The 20706-nt window shown below is 31.4% G+C and overlaps 1 protein-coding gene across 2 annotated transcripts in view; it reads left to right on the top strand.

The window, feature by feature from the left end:
- The window catches only part of LOC140047054 (nucleolysin TIAR-like), an 83773-nt gene extending 68370 nt beyond the window's left edge, over positions 1 to 15403 (top strand). For both annotated transcript variants that reach the window (XM_072091853.1, XM_072091852.1), the window contains 7 exons: positions 6044 to 6119; positions 7078 to 7183; positions 7706 to 7795; positions 8862 to 8946; positions 9411 to 9540; positions 11690 to 11796; positions 12333 to 15403. In XM_072091853.1, the coding sequence (XP_071947954.1) occupies positions 6044 to 6119; positions 7078 to 7183; positions 7706 to 7795; positions 8862 to 8946; positions 9411 to 9540; positions 11690 to 11796; positions 12333 to 12507 (769 nt within the window). In that variant the 3' untranslated portion in view covers positions 12508 to 15403. The remainder of the gene's footprint in view (positions 1 to 6043; positions 6120 to 7077; positions 7184 to 7705; positions 7796 to 8861; positions 8947 to 9410; positions 9541 to 11689; positions 11797 to 12332) is intronic.
- Positions 15404 to 20706: the final 5303 nt, after the last annotated feature.

Below are 20706 nucleotides of genomic sequence, written 5' to 3'. Positions count from 1 at the left end.
GTAAACTGTGACTTCTAGTGTAATATACAAATTACAGTATTGTAAATATATTTATATATTTATGTCATATAAAGCAAAGCAGACAAAAACAAACATAAATTTGGAACACCCCTATTCAATTGACACTAAGGGGACACTACTATTAAAAGGGCACTACTATTAAAAGGGCACTACTATTAAAAGGGCACTACTATTAAAAGGGCACTACTATTAAAAGGGCACTACTATTGAGGGGACACGCTAATGTGAAACTAAAGATGGAAGTATCTTTTTTTTATAACACACCATGCCCAACCTCTATTCAGTGGACACCCCAATCAAAAGGAATACTTTTTTTCAGTCCCATAGGTGCTCTACTGTATAGGCTCTATATTGTGCATGTTTTCAGTGACAAACTGTTGGAAGAGAGGTTTACGTAATAAAAGATTTGAACATATTTTTTATCGTCGGTCCTTCGCATGTTGAGTTTGAACAAATGTATGTCCTTGCAAACTCTTTTCTTGATTATGCACATCAGATTGCTTTAAGTTTCGGATGAATCACTATCCAAGAATGATCAAACTTGACAGAACATATTAAATGGAATCTAGAATGCCCTCAGCTCGAGATTATCAGAGAAGTCCGTTTTAGTCTTGTAGACAAATCGCTAAAGAATTCATCCGAGTAAATGTGAAATTTTACTTAGAAGAAGTAGCACTAACCTTCATTTCTGTTAATTCTCTTATTTGATAAATAAATAAAAACTAGAATATTATTAATCAGCCTAGAATTGTTACTGACATCAATAGGAAGGCGTCTTTAAATGGGTAATGATTATATATAGCACCAGTATTTAATTAATTTATGTCTATAATATTAAGTGGGCTTTTGTACAAAGAATGTGTGTACTTCATATTAAAGAAGCTGTTTAGTAACATATAACTTAATTCTAAACATATATTCTCATTCTATAACCATTTATACAGTTGATTTATCTGTATAGGAACACAACATACGGTACTTAAAATAATTATAAACACCATCTAAAATAGATTTTAAAATTGTAGAATGCTTAGAAAAACCCTTTTTATTGTATCTATAAAATTATATCATTTCTAAATTATATTTACACTTCTAAATTAAATAATTTTTAAGAATATTACCGAGCGGTTTAGAATTTGTTCTGTGCCTGTGCAATTTATAAATATAATACTGGCTACATTTGTATATTAATTTGTGCCTGATTATGTGTGGATATTTTAAATATATTTATTGTAAGAATGTATTTAACATTTAGCATATTTATGGTTTTGCTGTGTGTTGTATTTGTCATCCAACTGAAACAAGCATGACAAAATGGCTTGATTTTATCATCATCCCTGCTTTTTTCCCGATTCTGTATATTCTTTATTTTATATTTCTTCTTCTAATCAAATTTATATTTTCATATTAACAGTTATTGGATTTTTAATTTTCTTGTAAAAATTTATCCAAATATTTAATTTTGATAATAATCCTTTTTATATTAAAATGTTATATTTTCCACTAAGATCTTCTTTTGTCAATTTCCAAATTCGCAGTTATGATCGGGACACTTCGGGACAGAGTTTCTAGTGGAAGGAAAAATAACTGCGAGTTTACAGGCACAATCCTGTCGGCCATGTAGGCTATAAATTTTATTAATTTCTGTTTGTTTACTTTTTAAAAATTATTTTAACCACTACTCACAACATTTCCTGACGTATATTTATTATATTTACACATTTTCATCAATGTACAGTAGCTGTGTTTAGTGTAACTAGAGAAAAATAAATCTTGAATATTTTTTTGAATTTTACCTTTTTACGATCCAAACTTTTCAATTGGATTTTTGTGTTTATTACATTCATCATGTTTTTTTTACAATTTAACATTTTGAGGTCTTTTTTATATTCAATTATACTTGCATTTTTCATTATCGTTTGTTAACATTATTTGAAATAAAATCTGCAATATTGACAAATTATAAAATTTTATTAATATAATAAACATAAAAATAGTTTTACTGAGCGATGAACAAGTATTTGCATTAATTTTCAACAAATTACAAATTTTGTCTGCAAAAACTATAATTTAAATTTAAATCTGAAATATAGCATTTATATTTAGAGTATTAAATTTCTAATGTTTGGTTGTTCAAATTTTTCCTGTCATCGCATGAGATGTCTTTGATGATGCATGCTAATGTTTCATTTAAAAAATTAATATAATTTAGTCTATTTTTTTTTCTATTTTATTAAAATTTATTATTTTTAACATAGTTTTATAATATTATAATTAGTTTGAAGTGTAGTTTCGAATAATTTTTTAAATTATATAATTATTAATAATAATTTTATTATATTGAATGCAAGTCATTATTGCAAATAAAATAAGAAACATAACCTTCTAAGCAGGGGTAATAAACTATATTTTTATAAATAAAATTTTTCTTTGCTTTATTTTACCTTGTAAAATGCTTTATTTTACCTTGTAAACCGTGATGATTTATTGCACTTCCATTTTCAAATGTGTAGGCCCTATGGTATGTAAAATACACAGTAAAATATAAAGTATTTGTATGTTAGTAAATTATTATCTCAAATACTCTGTAATTAAATTCACCTACTGTAATTGAACAAGGTAAATACATTTAGACATTAATAATATTTATTCAAAATAAAGTACCATCTAATCCAATAATTATTCCATGCAATTATTCATAAGTTGGTGAAATAAGGTAGTAGAACTGTAGCTTGGTGGTTAACATGCTTGCCTGCCAATTCCAAGGTCCAGGGTTCAATCCTGATGCAGTTCTAGGGTGGCTACAACTCCTTCAATTCCACTTCCTAAGCCTCAAATGAGACTTGGTTACTAAGAGACTTAGCTTGACTAAGCACGATAAATATAAAATAGTTTATCCATCCTGTAATTGACAAGTTACTTGCTGTTGGATACGTATGAAAAAATAAATTAATTAAAACAAACAAAAATATTTTACAAACTTTTCTATTTGAAACATTCCTATTGGTCAGATTTATGTTAATTTTTAATCTAGAGTACCTTATTGGAACTGACCTACATTATCTAAATTATTTATATATTCTAATATTTTACATAATATAAGTTTATGTATTAATCCTCTTGTGGAATAGTAGTGGTTTTTTTTTTATCAGCCAACAAATTATTAGTATTTTACATAGGGAGCTAGGAACAAATAGATCATTGATATCTATATATTGACAGAGCAATGAAGGTCCAAAATGTCCTGTATGTGCAAAATGAATCGCAAGAACTTGTTAGGTCATTGCAAACCAAAAGCTTCCTAATGTTGGACTAACTCTGTATATAGTAGCCATAGCTACCTGTACATCAAGTGTTTTATTCAATCTAGGAAAAAGTGAAATGTGTTCAATCTAGGAACAAGTGAAAAGTCTCAATTTCATCTAGGAACAAGTGAAAAGTGTCTATGTAATCTAGGAACAAGAGAAAAGTGACTATTCAATCTAGGAACAAGAGAAAAGTGTATTTAATCTAGGAAAAAGTGAAAAGTGTATTCAATCTAGGAACAAGTGAAAAGTCTCTATTTAATCTAGGAACAAGTGAAAAGTGTCCATGTAATCTAGGAACAAGAGAAAAGTGTCTATTCAATCTAGGAACAAGAGAAAAGTGTCTATTTAATCTAGGAACAAGTGAAAAGTGTATTCAATCTAGGAACAAATGAAAAGTGTCTATTCAATCTAGGAACAAGTGAAAAGTGTGTATTTATTTAATCTAAAAACAATTAAAAAGTGCCTATTCAATCTAGAAAAAAGTACAGGTTACATTAAATCTAAATTATGTATGTGGTTTTTATGTAATTTATAATGATACGGTAGTAATGATTTTACCTGGTGGCCATTTTCACTTGTTTTGGCTATCGCTCTACACACTTGTGTATCAGTTACATATTGTTTGCTTGATGAATGTTCTGTGCGTGAAGAAGCCTATAACAAACATACTCTTCAATATATGGTACTACGTTATTCAAATTAATTTATAAACCACATGTTTTTTTTTGTAAACACCTGTTTAAATTATCATCTGTTTATCAATAAATGATACATGCCACGTAGGTAGTTGTAACCAAACTGTTGTTCAATATTGTTTTGTAATAATACAAAATGCAAATTAATATATTGAAATGAATAACGCACACAACTCATGTTAATAATAAAAGAAAGTACAGTTTATATTGTATAGACAGTCACTGAGGCATTCAAATGTGTGTGTATGTGTACATGGATGGAACTTAAAATTTGGTACAATCTAGTTATAAAATAGGATTAGTTTTCACATTTAAAATGTATACACCCTTTAGTATGATCCCAAAAAGCATGATCTTGGAATAAGTATTACTAGTGGAATGAATATTAAATTAAAACAAACCTGTGATAAAATAAAAATCATTTAAATATGTATACAGTAAGATATGTATATAGCCTGACTGCACAGTTCATTAAAATGTACAAATTAAATTGTTTGTAAAATGTATTAGACCGAGCCTTATGTGATGATAGCAACGGGAAAAGGTGCGTTGAAAGGAAGTGGAAGGTGTGTGTATACATTCTGTGAATTTTTTAGATTTAGAAACCAAGGCTATGCTAAATACACTCGCTATTGGATTGACACTACACTTTAAAAATTCTAATCGGAAATGTAACGTTAACAAATCGTGGGCATGGTGTTTCCGTACAATGTTGCCATGACCCAAAACTTGAAAAATTGAGTGTTATTCTTACAAGGTTCAATTGCATCGTTTTACTGATAAATACTCGCACTTGATTAAGGATTATACCTCACTTTAATGTACTAATAATCAATAACACCCCTGCAAAATAAAAAACTATTGATCACTCTTAATTTTAGAGGTTGTAATCACTTGTAATCTATCTAAAGTTATCGTTGCGGTTCAAGTTTATGTCATGGTTACAATATTCTCGCATTTTTTTAAGGAATAAATTGTGGTTAATTATAGCAATTAGTACTAATGATGAAAGTATACAAAAGTAATAGTTTTTTAATGGTATAAACAATATTTATTAATACAAATCTAAATAAATTTAAAATAATCAAATATACAATTAGATTTACTTTGAATATCAAAATCATTTTTCTTTTCACCATCTGATAGCAAAATCCTGTAGTTTACAAACATCATGGATGTACACCACACTGCCCATGTTGTAGTTCTGTTGTGTGTATGTAAACTTAAGAAATTTGCCAGACAATGTGAAAGGGATTTTTTTTTTCTTATAATTCCTGCAAGTTATTGCCAATTTTCAGCAGTTTTGAAGAATTTTTCGTGCTGATTTTTATTCTACGTTTAAATGTTTATTGATGAGGCAATAATTTGAGATGGATAAAGAGTAAATTGAATATGGTATACTCGGGGGAAGAATGTGTAATTCCATCATTAGATTTAAATGAGATTGTGTCAATGGCATTTAATTGTTATTATAACATATTGTTTAGGGCACATAAAATCTTGGTCACTTTGAAACCTTTGTCATTTATGGTTATACGATAGTTGATTGTTCTAGACAAAGTTCATAGTTATCTTAGAACAAAGATTACTTGTGCTGATGTACAATAGTATAGCCTGACCCAATGTCGGCCCTCGATCTTATGTCTATCTAAAACTAATTTTGTGTTCATCTGGGTAGAATCATAACATCAACTTTGCCAAAAATCATATTTTTATAATGATTTGGTCTTGTGTGTAGCGAGTTATACTATACAATAACTTCTTAGTCTTTTAAATACAATTCGAAATATATTAATATCACTATTTTATTTACAACAAAACTCTTTTTTACATACAAATTTTATCTGAAGTATGTTTTTTCATGAATTTTATAAATCATCAGCACTTTTGAATCGTTCATAAGCAATTGTTTTTTTTATTCCCTTTTATACCTTTTGATTGTATCTTATTTTTCATAATTTTCTTGATTGCTTTAAAGACTTTTTAAATAACGTTTATTTTTTTTATTTATCTTTCCAGAGAAGCGAGAGTTGTACGTGACGCCGAGTCAAATAGGTCAAAAGGTTACGGATTCGTAGGATTTGCAACAAAACTTGTAAGTGTGGAAATTTAAATTCATGAATACAGTATTGATCCAAAAAATTGTGGATTGTATACATTTATGATAACGCTTTGTCCGTAGATGAAAACTTAATAATAACAATAGCAACCCTAAAATAGTTGATCCTTTGCTATTAAGTTTAATATAACATGCAATATAAGAAATGTTATTAGACAGTGTAATAATAATAATAATAGTATTGAACAGTTGATTCCCTGTTTGGTGATCAGTTTTCAAATTATAATTGCATATTTTACAATAGTTGATTTAATCTAAAACACACTGTGACTGCGTTTTTTATTAGTAATAAAACAATAGCTTTTGGGTGCTTTCGGAATTGAGTGCACGTTTTTGAAATAATTTAATATCTTATTGGGTAAATATTGAGAGACATTTTGTTAGGCTTGCATCCGATTTAGTACAGCATATTATGCAGTAGAACCTCTATTATGGGGACACCTTCGGGACCAATCAAAGTGTCCCTGTGTGTTGTATCTCTGTTTTTCTCTTAATAGGAATGTCTCAAAGAAGGACAAACAACAAACTACAGTATTGTTTGGTTTCAAGAAAAAGTTCCAAATGTTATAAAATATGGTTTTTGTTTTTGCCATATTGGGAGAAATTCTTATAATGCTTTGTCTTTTTAAAAGGTGGTAAATGTATGGCTACCTTGCATATATTCCATATCCCAATTATATCAGTGATCAGTTTTAAATGATGGCTTACCTATCCTATGCATGACATGATTAATAACGAATACATTAATTAACTCTTAAAGATAAATCATCATTCAGAATTATATTGTTGATCCAATGATTAATTGGCTTGTATGACACAATTGCGATTGTTGTTTTATTAGTATTCCAACATAATTACAAAGCCACCTTAAATTTTTTTGGTAATTTTCGTTGTTATATCTTCTGTCATTATCATTGTGTATTTGATTTCATAGGAAGCGGAGACCGCTATGACAATGATGAACAACAAACTACTGGGAACTAAGTGTATCAGGACTAACTGGGCCGCACGAAAGATGCAACCACAAACAAAACCAGAAGGTCAGTTAAGAAGCTCTATAAGGGGACACATTTTGGAACCCAACAAAGTGTATATACAGATTGTAATTAACATTTGTATGTCATTGAATTGGGATTGTTTTCTACAGATACAAGACAATGATATTCAATCACCATATACAAGCACCATTTTACTTTGTTTGCCATAGTGATACCATAACCTTATATGGGCATATTGCTATATGGGCACCACATTTCTATACAGTATATTGGCTCAATATTGCTATATATATGGAAACCATTGCTGTTTTTGGAAACCGTTTGACTATATCTGGAGACTGTTTTACTATGTATTGAATGACATACTATATTGTGTCATATTTTTTAATGGTGTCATTCTAAGAGCGCTATATCAAATTTGTAATGTAAATATTGTGTCATATTATAGCAATTCATGATGTACATAATGTGATAAAATAAATCTACTAATCTACAAGTAAAATATTAATTACTATGGTCGCAGCAATTAATAACAATTTGTTGTTTATTTTTTAAAACTCACAGTGCTTAAGAAGAATTATGATGAGGTACTGATGCAAGCGACGGCCACCAATTGCACAGTCTATGTCGGTAGTTTAATCAAAGAAATAACAGGTAATAGAGAATCTACTACTACTAGCCTATAAATCATGGTTGTACAATATGACAGGCCCAAGTTGGCAGTATCTTAGACTTAAATTTTAATGTGATTTTACTTATGCAGTCAATGTTACGCTGGTGACAATGACGGAGACAAATTTGTAACGTGTCGATGTTATTTAAGATCTGCTGGCGATGATGACGAAAATAATTTGTTTAATGTGGCAATGTTTTCGGATGGTGACGATAGTAAATCAGACGTCGTGACATTGTTGTTGATAAAAGTATGAACAAGTTATAATGCTGAAACCGATACATTATCATTAGGTGCAACGGTTTTCAGTTTTTGATGAAATGTTTGATGCGACGGCAAAGAATATAATTTAGTTATCGTTGGAAAAACATTAGTGATTAGCTAACCGTAAACCGTAGCAATGTTGTTGGATTTTACGAAAGAGTGGACAGGCATGGTGTTGAAACAACGGTTTAATTTCTTGTTTTGTAGTATGAGAATGAAATAGTTCTGATTTTGGTTGTGATAATATATTGAGATACAGAGATAATGATTTTGTAAAAACTGTATAAATAGTCATTATTTATTTCCACCATAGTGTACTGCTGCTACTGTTAAAAATGTATTGTCCCCAGTTAACATGAAATTTTGCGAACAATGAACAAAAACAATGATGTAGCAAATAACTAATATATATTTAGTTAGAGCAGAGATGATGATTTTTTACAAACTATATGAATAGTCATTATTTATTTCCACTATGGTGTACTGCTACTGTTAAAAATGTATTGTCCCCCAATAACATTAAAATATAATAAATAAAATTTAAATAGTTAATTTTTCTGACAATGAACAACTTAACAAAGACAATAAACTGTTAAATTGATCTAATCATTGTTTGGACTATGATTTTGGTTATTTAGGCTATTCATATCAACTATTCATAACATTTATATTTTTTTCTGTGTTTTATTTCTTTTCGATGTGTTCTAATATGACAATACTATATACGGTGAGAGTTAATAAAATAAATTAAATCTAAACATTGATTTTTTTTTCCAAAAATAGATACAACATTACGGTCATATTTTGAAACCTATGGTACAATTCAAGAGGTTAGGGTATTTCCAGACAAAGGATATGGATTTGTAAAGTAAGTATGCAGCTACATTTTTTAAAAAGATTCTTTAATTTTCACGTATTTAATCACAGTCAAATCTCCTAATACAAGATTATCTAAAAACCAGAAATTTCAAAGGGGCTCAAATTTGCTTTATTCAATGGTGTCCGGAGTTAACTACTTTATATTACCAACTCCAGCCCAACAGGTAACCCTAAAAACAAAAAAATTGTTTAGTTCTCTGCAATATGTAAATACTAGCTACACATGTTTGTCAACATTTTTAATTAAGTACAAAGAAATGATAATGCTTAAAATAAAAAAAATATTCTGTAGGAGAAGAAGTTTCACAGTGGGTTCAATTCTATAACGTAGCTTACTTTAATATTATTTGCAAGTGCACTAAGAAATATTATATATTGCATATAACAATTTAATATTGAAAACAAATTTCTGTTAATTTTTTTTGCTTTATTTATTTATTTTTTTCTCTCCAGAATGGATACGCATGAAAATGCAGCAGCTGCTATTACCAATCTACATGGAACGAATATTTTGGGAACACAAATCAAATGTAATTGGGGTAAAGAAACACCTACGGACCCCAGTGCCATGTATGCAGTACCGGTAAGTCCCATTTAATGTTTCAAAGGGCTACATAAACTTATTAAATCAATGTAGAATAACTGTGTACTCTTACATTGAATATATTGATATGTATCGCCAGATTTCAACCGTATTCATTGAAACTAAGCTTATTGTAGTATTGTGTGAAACCCTTTAGGAATAATTGACGCACAGGTCAGGATTTTTCCCCGTGAGGTTAAGAACTTGAAAACTATGTTGGCTAGTGTACGTCTTGGGAAAGTCAGATAATCCAAGTCCACCCAGGCGTGGTTACCGAGAAGGTTCGAGTGTCAAAGCAGAGATTCATTTCATGCATTCAATTATAGAGGACTCCCCTGCGAGACGAAGATGTGTTTGATAGATAGCGTTCCAATGTATGGTGTAATAATGAGAAGTGGTCAGATTAATAATGTTATTACTAGCTTAGTATAGAGTAAACAAGTATATTATTCAACCTATTTAATTTTCACTGAATTCCATATTTTCTATATATATAGTAATATAAAGCATCACTTTTCTGAAAAACCGGAACTTCCAAAATTAAAATCCAAACAATATATTGCTTTTTTACCTAAATAAATGAATAATTTGTTATCGTAACAGTTACATAATAACATTGTTATATAAAACCAAAATGTTATTACAAGCATATTGTCTAGTCTAAAACCAATACAAATACTTTTATTACGAAATAAAGTGATTGTTCCAAAATTGAGTACTTTCATTAAGGTTTAACGACACAATTTTTGCAATAAAATTGGAAATTGCTTGTTGCCTTTTGATAGAAAAAAGGAGTTTAAAAAACACTTTACATATAGTTTTTCGTAGTTGCTATAACGTATCATAATTGTGTTACAATTAAAGTATTGTATAAGTAGAATGAACTGAAAAGTAGTTGGTGTTGCATGCGCAAAAACTAATCAACTAGCGTTTTTATTACATGTTCATCGCACAATACTAAAGTAAGAATTTAACGACTTCTATGCACGAAGTCGATCACCAACTCATCATCACTAGTAGAATCATTATGAATTTTTATGTTGTTAAGACCCAATCTGTATAGTTGCATGCAATACATTATAAGGGGTAATGAAACAGGAGTTGCTAGGCAACGTGCTGTTGCCTCTAAAACCATTTCGTACTTGCGTTAATAAAATAGTTAACGTTTTTATTAATAAGCAAAATCGTATATAGGAATTTTAGTTTATTGAATATTTAGTTTATATTTATTAAAATACATTATTAATTAATTAAAATAACTAATTACAGCATCCACTGCTTTTCTCTAGAACATGCTATTTATAAGATAATAATAAATATCAAGAAACAACAGTGTGCCAAATGTGAGCATGTACTATTCAGCGGTTTGGGAGGAGATACGTAAAATTATGCGACCAATTTAGTAGCATTAATATATAGATGATTGTTTTGACTTAATGGCCTAGTTTTTTTATATTTATGCTTTCAATAGTGAGACAATATTTGTTGTTATACAGTTAGAACCCTCCTCTGTGACACCTTATTCAGGGAACACTTTCTAATGAACGAGGGACAATATATGTTTTAACACTATGGCTAACCCCTATTAAGGGACACTTTGTTGGGTTTTGTTGGTGTTTCCGTAAAGGACAACTTGACCGAGGATCATATTTTTACAACGTATTAAGGATGGTCCTCGGGTCAAGTTGTCCTTTAATAGAGGTTCTATAGTACTACCCAACCGTCTAATCCAGATTTTTTACTTTCCTATATACAGTAGTTATAAATCGGTTGTTCTAATTCCAATGTTTATTTAACCTTCCTTATAGCATGTACCTGTTGTACTGCTTAGTGATGAATCTATAGTATAATTATTATATAGAATATTATTATTATTATTGTAATCAAATTTACTTCTATAATAATAACGTATTACTAGTCAATATATTGTCAATATAAACACTACGCCAACATTCAATGTTCTATTCAAGGTAGAACTTATTAGTTGAATATTTTTCATATAGATTACACACTTTAATTGCTAAAAGTGAACGCAGAAAATGACATTGAAGAAAAAAAATGATGGTGTTAAACAGTTTGTACCGACTTTGGTAAAAGCCCACAGTTATTTAAATGTTGATTATTTAATAAACGTTTTTGTTATTTTTAGCAACAACAACAACAGTACTCTAACTACTACGCTGCGGCCTACCCACAACAACAGCAACAACAATATGTAGCAAACCAATATTTTTACCAAGCACAGCCATATCAAAGGTATGAGCAATTACTGAAGCTCTGTCTACAATGTGATGTGCCCAAAGTGATATGATAGTGTGGACAGGGATTTATACTTTTTTAACACTTATATTGCAACTGAATTGGTCAGATGGTTTGGCCTACTCTGATTTATTTTTACTGTGGACTCAGTTCATTGAGAATAAAAGTCATTCTTGGGTGTGTCCTCTAGGTTTCTAGCCTGGTGTTCATACCGCTAGATCACCAAGCCTGCAGTGGTGGGTAGTGTTTGATTCTAGCATGTACTGTACCAACATGATGTGGAAAATAATCATCCAGCATTATTTGCTTGATTTCCGAGTGGTCTGGTTTTGTGAGAGACAGATATTTCTGGGAAACTACCCTGGATATATGGGCATGTTCATGTTTAGTAATTTACCTGGATAAATTGGGTTACCTACCTACCAAAGTAAGCGATAATTCATGAAGCCAACTTAGTGGGTAACTTAACTGAGCCTGAACAGGCCCTATGTCATTGTTACAGTTGGATTATTTTTATTTTTATTTGTTTTCAGTGGTGCTTCACCCGCTAACATGCAGTATATGCCTCCTAACTACCAAAGTGCTGCGGCTGCAGCATTGCAGGGACAATCTTATGGGGGCGGTATGCCAGCGCCTGGAAACTTCGGATCTGGAGCCGGCATGATGGGACAAGGAAACATGATGAATCCAAACGGACAATTTATGTAAAGAACGAGTTTATTAGATGGATCAGAATAAATGACGAGAGGACGCTGTCTGTCTGTTTGTCTGAATACAACTCACTCTATCCAAAAATCACATGAAATAATGTAAATAATGTATGAGACGTCAAGGGCTCGTATATTGTGCAGAACAAAAAAATATATATAAACAATATAGAAAATTAGGTAATACAATGAAATTGATCACCTGGAATCACACTTAAAGACGGGGTTTGATGAAATCAAGCTACCTTATTGGTTGATTAGGTATGCATAGATTATACAGGTGATTAAAGCAGTTTATGTAAAAATTAATGTAGTCAGAAGTTAAGTGGATATGGTGAATAATCGTATCTTGTAGCCAGAACCTGACAGACTACAAAGGCTACAGTGGAGTGGTTTTGTGTGTGTGTACATATATATAAATGATAGGGAAAAAAACTAATATCAGGAACATATTTTTGCACAGGAAGATGACATGTGTTAATTAGAGCATGTCCATGTTCTGTTGCATGGTTTAGAGGTGAATAGACCTTTACCCTTTGACCTCATGACAGAAGCCATCCCTTGATTCAGCATTTATCTCCAAGCTCAGCAGCGTAACAAACCATCATTTGTGCAGCAAAGCGCTGTTTTCTCGATGCTTTTGGATGCATGAATAATCAAGTGCTGTTAGTAGCCTGCTCAGGTTTCTTTCATGGTCATCCATTTAAAAATGTTTTGACAATGTATTTCACTATATCTAAATCATGATAAACAAACTACATTTGTTTATTTTGGTTTACTGAGCAGTGTATGTCCCTGAATATTTAATGCTGTATAATCGGAAACTTTAACATCTGAGTTGCTTTCCTCACCCCCAAATTATTTTAAAAGCCATCGTTACCTTTCGACATCAAACAGTTCTTGGCGTTTACTTGCCAATATCGGCCAAGAACTCATAAATCGACCTGTAGAGATTATCGGCGACTAAATGTTTCTAAATGTATCATCATTTTTACTAATGAATGAAACCAATTTGTACAGTTTTGGTTCGCATTACCGTAAGAAAATGACTAGCGCCGTGATTTTGTAACTCCACGAACTTGGCATTTTTAACAAGTTCTTATTTGTACCCTGTAGTCGCTGCAATATCATGTATAACCCAAAAACTTTTTTGCTTTTTAAGGAAATTTTTTTTACATGGAAATGTCAGTTTGTTGTCAATCGGATTTATGTTTCTTTCCTGAAGTTTATGAACACAGGAATTTCGTAAAAAGCAATGTTTAATGTTGTTGGTGGTTGCCAATGAGTACACGCGCTTAATAGTATAATCACATACATAGTAGCAACACAAAGAGAATGTATAATAATGTGTGAATGGATAAATTGGATTTTATGTTGGTTAGTTTTTAGTTCACTTAGATTTATAGTGTGGAACATTGCACCCAAGTGTCTTACTAATAGTGTTTGTGTCTGGCTTTGTAAATACTTCTTTCGGGTTGGAAGTTTTGGAGAAAAAAAATAAATAGTAGGTAAGGTTGGATTTAGTTTTTTCGGGTAAATGGTTCTACGGCGTAAATAGTGTTAAAGGAGAAACGTTCACCGAAATAAGCGAGCTGTTCTCGTATTATTTTAAATGGACCTTTGATCGAGTTGTTGGCCAATTAAATAATGTGACGATAACGTAGACTTTTCGTTAAAGATTTGTTGTAAATTATTGAAGAAAAAAAACAACTGTAGGTAGTATGGTCAGATGGTTGTTTCTTGAAAAAGCACTTTAGTAGTAAAAATTTGTGGGTATAAATATGGATTTCTGTTTTTTAGTTAACGTGTGATTCGGAATGACAATATATGAAATCGACATTCCTGAAGAAAGACTAAATAATGTACAACCCTAGTTTACAATTAATTTGTGTGTTGTAGATTATACATTTTCAATCAAATTAAATGAATTATTTTTGTGTTCTAAGGAGAGTAAAAAAGTAGTGCCAAGATCTAGTGCAATGAAGCAAAGAGGCACCATCGTGATTATTAACATTTTTTTGTATGATTTTTAAGATGAAAATGTAACCAAAAATAGAGCCCTGTATAATACATATCCTCATATTAAAAAGAAATACTATTTTGTACAGTGTTTTTTCATCATTTTCAATATATATATTTTTTTTCAAACTGTAACAGGTTTTTGACTACAATCATTTGTGATCTGATTCTGTGTTTTTAACTGTGATGTCAAATATATATATTTATCCTTTTTCATTCCATGTCGTTTTTGTACACAAAGAAACCATTATAAAACCTTAATTATTATTTTTTAATTAGTCTAGGTGAAATTGTAAATCATTGTTTAGTGAGATTATATAAATGGTACAGTTTTTTGAATACTATTACTGTAGGTATAGTCTGTGTATATGTCTGTGGGTGGTATGGCTGCATATGTATACATGTATTTGTACAGATACAACTATTGTAAATTACTATAACATATAATCATTTTTCAAAAACCTGTTACAGACCAAATTCTTTCGTATAGATTTTTTTCAAAAGCTTTTTTTAAATCACATGATTTATTATCTTTATTTATTTATTTAGTTTTTTTTTTTGTTTAAAAAAAGAAAATTATAAAAGTTGTGCATTGTGCTATTTTGAAGATAACGTATTATAAATACCGGTGGGATGGGAGGAATGTTGACTGCAATGCGTATGTGTTTTCTGACAAAAAAAACTGTTGTTTTCAGTAACCTGTTTTTAGATCTTGGTAATATACCGTAGTGTACAGCTGCCTCATGATTCGATGTCCTTTAAAAAAAGACGAGCAAATTAGAATGTAGTTTCGGCTCCAATTCTGTTGAACCTTAATGTAGGGAGCCATGTAGAAAGTAGGGGAAAAATGAAAATAAAACACCATTTCTATATGAGAATGAATGCTTCGTGTCGTTTGTTTAAAGCCTAAAAGCTCCTGCAAGAATCTTGTTTTTTTGTAGTACTGTATTTTATTCTGCCACACCCATCACTGCTTCTAATGACAACCCCACACCATCATGTTAGAGACCACACCCATAATGTTTGAGACCACACCCATCATGTTTGAGACCACACCCATCATGTTAGAGACCACACCATCATGTTAGAGACCACACCCATCATGTTAGAGACCACAACCACTAATGATCTGAAATGGAATATGCATATCCACGATGTTGTTAATAGAGCCAGTAAGAGATTACATATGTTGAAATGTTTAAAAAGATTTGGAATGCCTTGTAACCATCTGCGTCAAATGTATATTAGCCACATAAGACCTGTAACTGAATATGCGTGTCCGTATATGGCACTCTGCCTTAACCATAGCACAATCCATGGAGCTTGAATTTATACAGAAACGCGCATGTAGAATAATTCTCGGACAAAAATATGCATCCTATGATCAAGCAATTAAACTACTTAATCTTAAATTTTTAGATCAAAGAAGAGAAGATATTCTTCTTGATTTTGCTAAAAATCTTAACAAAATCGTCCCTAACGCACTTCCTAAATTGAGAGGCGAAACGTGTGGCAGGATACTTAGGAATGCTAAGAAGCAAAGTGAAATATATGGCAATACTAAAAGATTCAACAACTCATGTTTCCCAGCACTGTGTAGACTAATTAATAAACCAAAATAAACACAACAATAATAATAATAATAAGTAATAAGTACTTTCATCAGTTTCTTCCATGTGTAATATCTCCTTTTTAAAAATTTATTTTTTTTTAACTTTTTAACTTTTTAATGTTGTAAATTTTGATGTTTGAAAGCTTGTACCAATTTTATATGTAAATCTCTCGCAATTCAGTTTTATTTTATATATACTGCAAAGAGAAATATTGAATAAAAGCAGAATGAATGAATGAAATGAATAATGTTTGAGACCACAACCATCGTGTTAGAGACCACACCCATCGTGTTAGAGACCGCACCCATCATGTGAGAGACCGCACCCATAATGTTAGAGACCACACCCATCGTGTTAGAGACCACACCCATAATGTTAGAGACCACACCCATCATGTTTTAGACCACATCCATCATGTTAGAGACCACAACCATCACTAATTCTAATGAAAAAGCCACACCCATCATGATGCTTGTTATACCATACCCGTAATGGTCCTTTTGATGTAGGACACCAAACATGGCAGTTTCTGATGAGAGACCATACCAATAGGCCTAATGGCTTCGAATGATAAACCACAACCATCATAGCAGTTTCTCAATGGTTGTTTGAGGCTAAGATGTAAATATTTAAATAGATAGATAATTAATTGTTATGTACCAAGTTTGTATTAAATGGTCACTCTTGGTAGATATTTTTCAAAGTTTGAAATTTGCTGGATACATGACTACAAGACCGATTGGTGCAGGTATGTATCTTTGCAATATTTGATTTCCAGTTATAATACCCTATGTGGACACTTTTAGGGAGGCTTGAGTCATTTCATTAGACATTAAAACTGCTAAATCGGATTCTCAGATGCACTTTCTAAATTCCTCGGTGAATCGTAATATTATAGTAACATAATATTGAGTATAATGGAATCACGAATTATAACAGCAAATCCTATAGGCCTACGACTATCATAAAATGACGTTAAAATAATTGGCATAAATATAAAACCATACATAATGGAACAAAGGATTTAGTATTAATGAAGTTTGATTAAAAGAAATATTACACTATAATCTGAGTTTGCCTAACGGTAATTTCTATAGATAGAACTAATATACTTACTCTAATGTGGGCATCGTAATTGAACTATTAACATCTATGTAATCAGTAATTATAAAAGCAAATCCTTACTATATTACCATAACATGACGTTAAAATAATTGGCATAAATATAAAATAGTAGCTAAAGTGGACAGAAGTGTTTTTTCTTTAAAGGATAACTCCGAGTTGTTATCAATATTGTTGCAAAGGTTTGTGTTTCGCAGCAGCACTGTCACAATTGGACCACATGTTAAATACAACAATTAATAAATAAATGAATAAATCTGGAGGTCCAAAGAGAATGATCACTACGGTGTACTGGGTCCATCTCAGCCTTCTTTCATAGCGCCTTATAATTTATGAACCCATAATTTATGAATTATTCATAATTTCTGTCAAGGAATACAAATTTCGAGCGCCGGACTGTAGCTGTTGGGTCAGCTGAGGGTAAATACAATTTCAAACTGTGAATGAAATTTCAATAAATAAGATGACACTCGAGGTTGATTTGCTTGATTATTTAGTGATTGATACTCTAATCTAATTGATACTGTAAATGTTTTTGTTCGAAGTGTATACCAACGTACGATATCGTCTGTGTATACACAATATAGAGATCCGACGAATTACAGAAACATATATTTTAAACATGATGTGAATTATTTATGGTTCAAACTTTTGACTTTTATTAGGAATCACCGACCTTGGCTAAAACACCTTTTAGATAGGAAAAAAAACCACTGAAGCCTCCAAGAAGCGCGTTAAAATAGACGATGATAAATCATAGGCAGACTAAATTAGATATGCTGAAATGTTTCATTGATCACATGTTTGTCAAATATTGTATCCTCGTTTTAAGGGGACTTTTTACTTCTGTACGGCATACTAATACTTTAATGCAACGTGGGTAATTGGTCACATTCTGTTGATCGCCCCAAAAGTTTTCCTAACACGGTACTGTGAGTCCTGTTGCCTTCTATTGCACTCATCCATACACTGGAGTAAAACTGAATTATAACAAAAACGTTTCCCTCCCCTCCACCACCAACGAAGGGAATAGCCTACTGGTAACTTTGCCAGCACGTTAAAGTAACCACCTCATGTAAACAACGAATGAAGATATGGAAAATATCTTCTGAAGAAATGTGCGAACACTGCCAAAACGAAATTGAGACAGACAAGCACATGCTTTTGAAATGTAAAAGTATCCAAAAAGTATGGACAAAATTCAACAACATGATTCTAAAATGCTCTACACTTGAAGAAACCGTACATGATTGGCTAGACATTGTTATCGGAACAAAAAGTGAATGTCAATGAATTATTATCATTGTTTACTTTTTGTATTTATAAAACACATTTTATTAAATCATTAGAAAAGCATTCAATAATTAGATCAAAAGTCGTCTGGAACTTGTTCAAATTTGAGCTAAAAAATCTTATAGAATCAATATGCTTGTAACATAAACAAGGCAAAAAAGAAATGGGGTAATGTAAAAAGAAAATTATTAACTTGTATTTCTTAAAATTTCATGTATTAATTTTTAATTGTTTCATTATTATTTAAATTTTTATTTATATATATATATATATTTAAAACATTTTTTTAATGATATTTTATACAATTTCTATATATAACTACAATGCGTAATATGAAGAATGAAATAAAGGTGGGTTGGCCCCACGAAAGAGAAAAAAAAAGTAACCACCTCAGCATTTTGGAAGTGCTCCCATACACAGTTTCCTTTAAAACAATCTACGCCATTGATGTGTTAAACAAGATTTTACAAGAGATGTGTGTGGTTACCGTTACATTTAGGACAAAGAGCCGCCGCCGGCAACTGGATTGTAACCATTCTTTAGTTAGCCTAATTCTATCTTCTTCATTAGGCCTACTGTATTTACAAAATAAACGTTTAATACATGAAAATAAAATGGAATTCATATCTTGTTTTTCTTTTGATGTTTTTTACTGTATAGGTTTATGTATATCTTAACTGTAAAGTAACTGTTTAGATATCCTTCAACCAGACATTTGTGAGTTCCTGACGATAGTTAATAATATGACCTTCTGGATTCACGATAATAGCTTCAGAAATCATTACCTACCGCCTGGAATGATATCATACCCAGCGACTATTTATGATGGCATGGTGGATACATTAAACAAAATAAAATAAATTCGTAAGATCAAAATAATGGTCAAAATAAGCGTACAGTAAAATGTAATATCAAATATAGAGTATTGTATTAACTATTACTGTACCACAAAATATACACATCACTGAAACATACACGTCCAAAATTGTATATAATAAGCTATACATTCACACTTGATCCGTTTCACGAAACGTAAGGCGGCGTCGTTCAATTCATGAGTTTTCAATAACAAACGATCGACGCCGTCTTCCGTTCCGTAAAACGGAACAAGTGAGAATATTGCATGGCATAAGCACGGTGGTGGTATTATAGGCTTGAAGTATAATGATGGGCCTATTGCATACATTTGCAATACTGTATACCAAAATAATGGGAAATACTAGGCTTACATTCGCACCACAGGGACGATTATGGAATTAGTCTGCCGCCAAATCCTTTGGTCATGTTTTGATCAATGGTGAGGATCGTGTTACCTGGTTCATGCATAATCCAAAGAATTAAAAAGAAATTTAATAATTTTTAAGTAGGCCTATTTGAAATCGTTTCACGATGCTCTATCGTAAATTCATAGTGTTAATGTTATCGAATTCAGAGAACGGAAACGAACCATTTTAACATTTACATAATAGTAGAATTTTAAACATGAAACGTGGATCGAAATATTGATAGTCGCTTAAATTTACATACCATTGCTTCTTAATGTGACAATCACTCATCACTATGCGTTGATAATTTTCAGACATTTTCGTAACATTAAAGCATTACGGTAATAAATATACTAAATACAAAGGAACGTTGTAATTGTATTTAGGTATGACTTTCTCAAACTCAATCGGGTGGGTCCGCAGTTACATGAACAGCTCTTGTAAAGCTATACACCCATCTCAAACAGAATGTACCTTTCGTAAACCTACACCCTTTAACACGATCCTCTCGTATTTCTGTGCCTCAGTTAACCTACACCCCTCTTAACAAGGTCCTCTCATATTGCGGTGTCTCAAGTTAACCTACACCCCTCTTAACCAGGTCCTCCCATATTTCTGTGTCTCAGGTTAACCTACACTTCTCTTAACCAGGTCCTCTCGTATTTTTGTGCCTCAGTTAACCTACACCCCTCTTAACCAGGTCCTCTCGTATTTCTGTGCCTCAGTTAACCTACACCCCTCTTAACAAGGTCCTCTCATATTGCGGTGTCTCAAGTTAACCTACACCCCTCTTAACCAGGTCCTCTCATATTTCTGTGTATCAGGTTAACCTACACTTCTCTTAACCAGGTCCTCTCGTATTTTTGTGCCTCAGTTAACCTACACCCC

The sequence above is a fragment of the Antedon mediterranea genome, chromosome 4, assembly GCF_964355755.1.
Source record: "Antedon mediterranea chromosome 4, ecAntMedi1.1, whole genome shotgun sequence".
NCBI lineage: Eukaryota > Metazoa > Echinodermata > Crinoidea > Comatulida > Antedonidae > Antedon > Antedon mediterranea.
The sequence above is the reverse complement of the archived record's forward strand: the minus strand, read 5'-3'. Positions and strand labels throughout refer to the sequence as shown.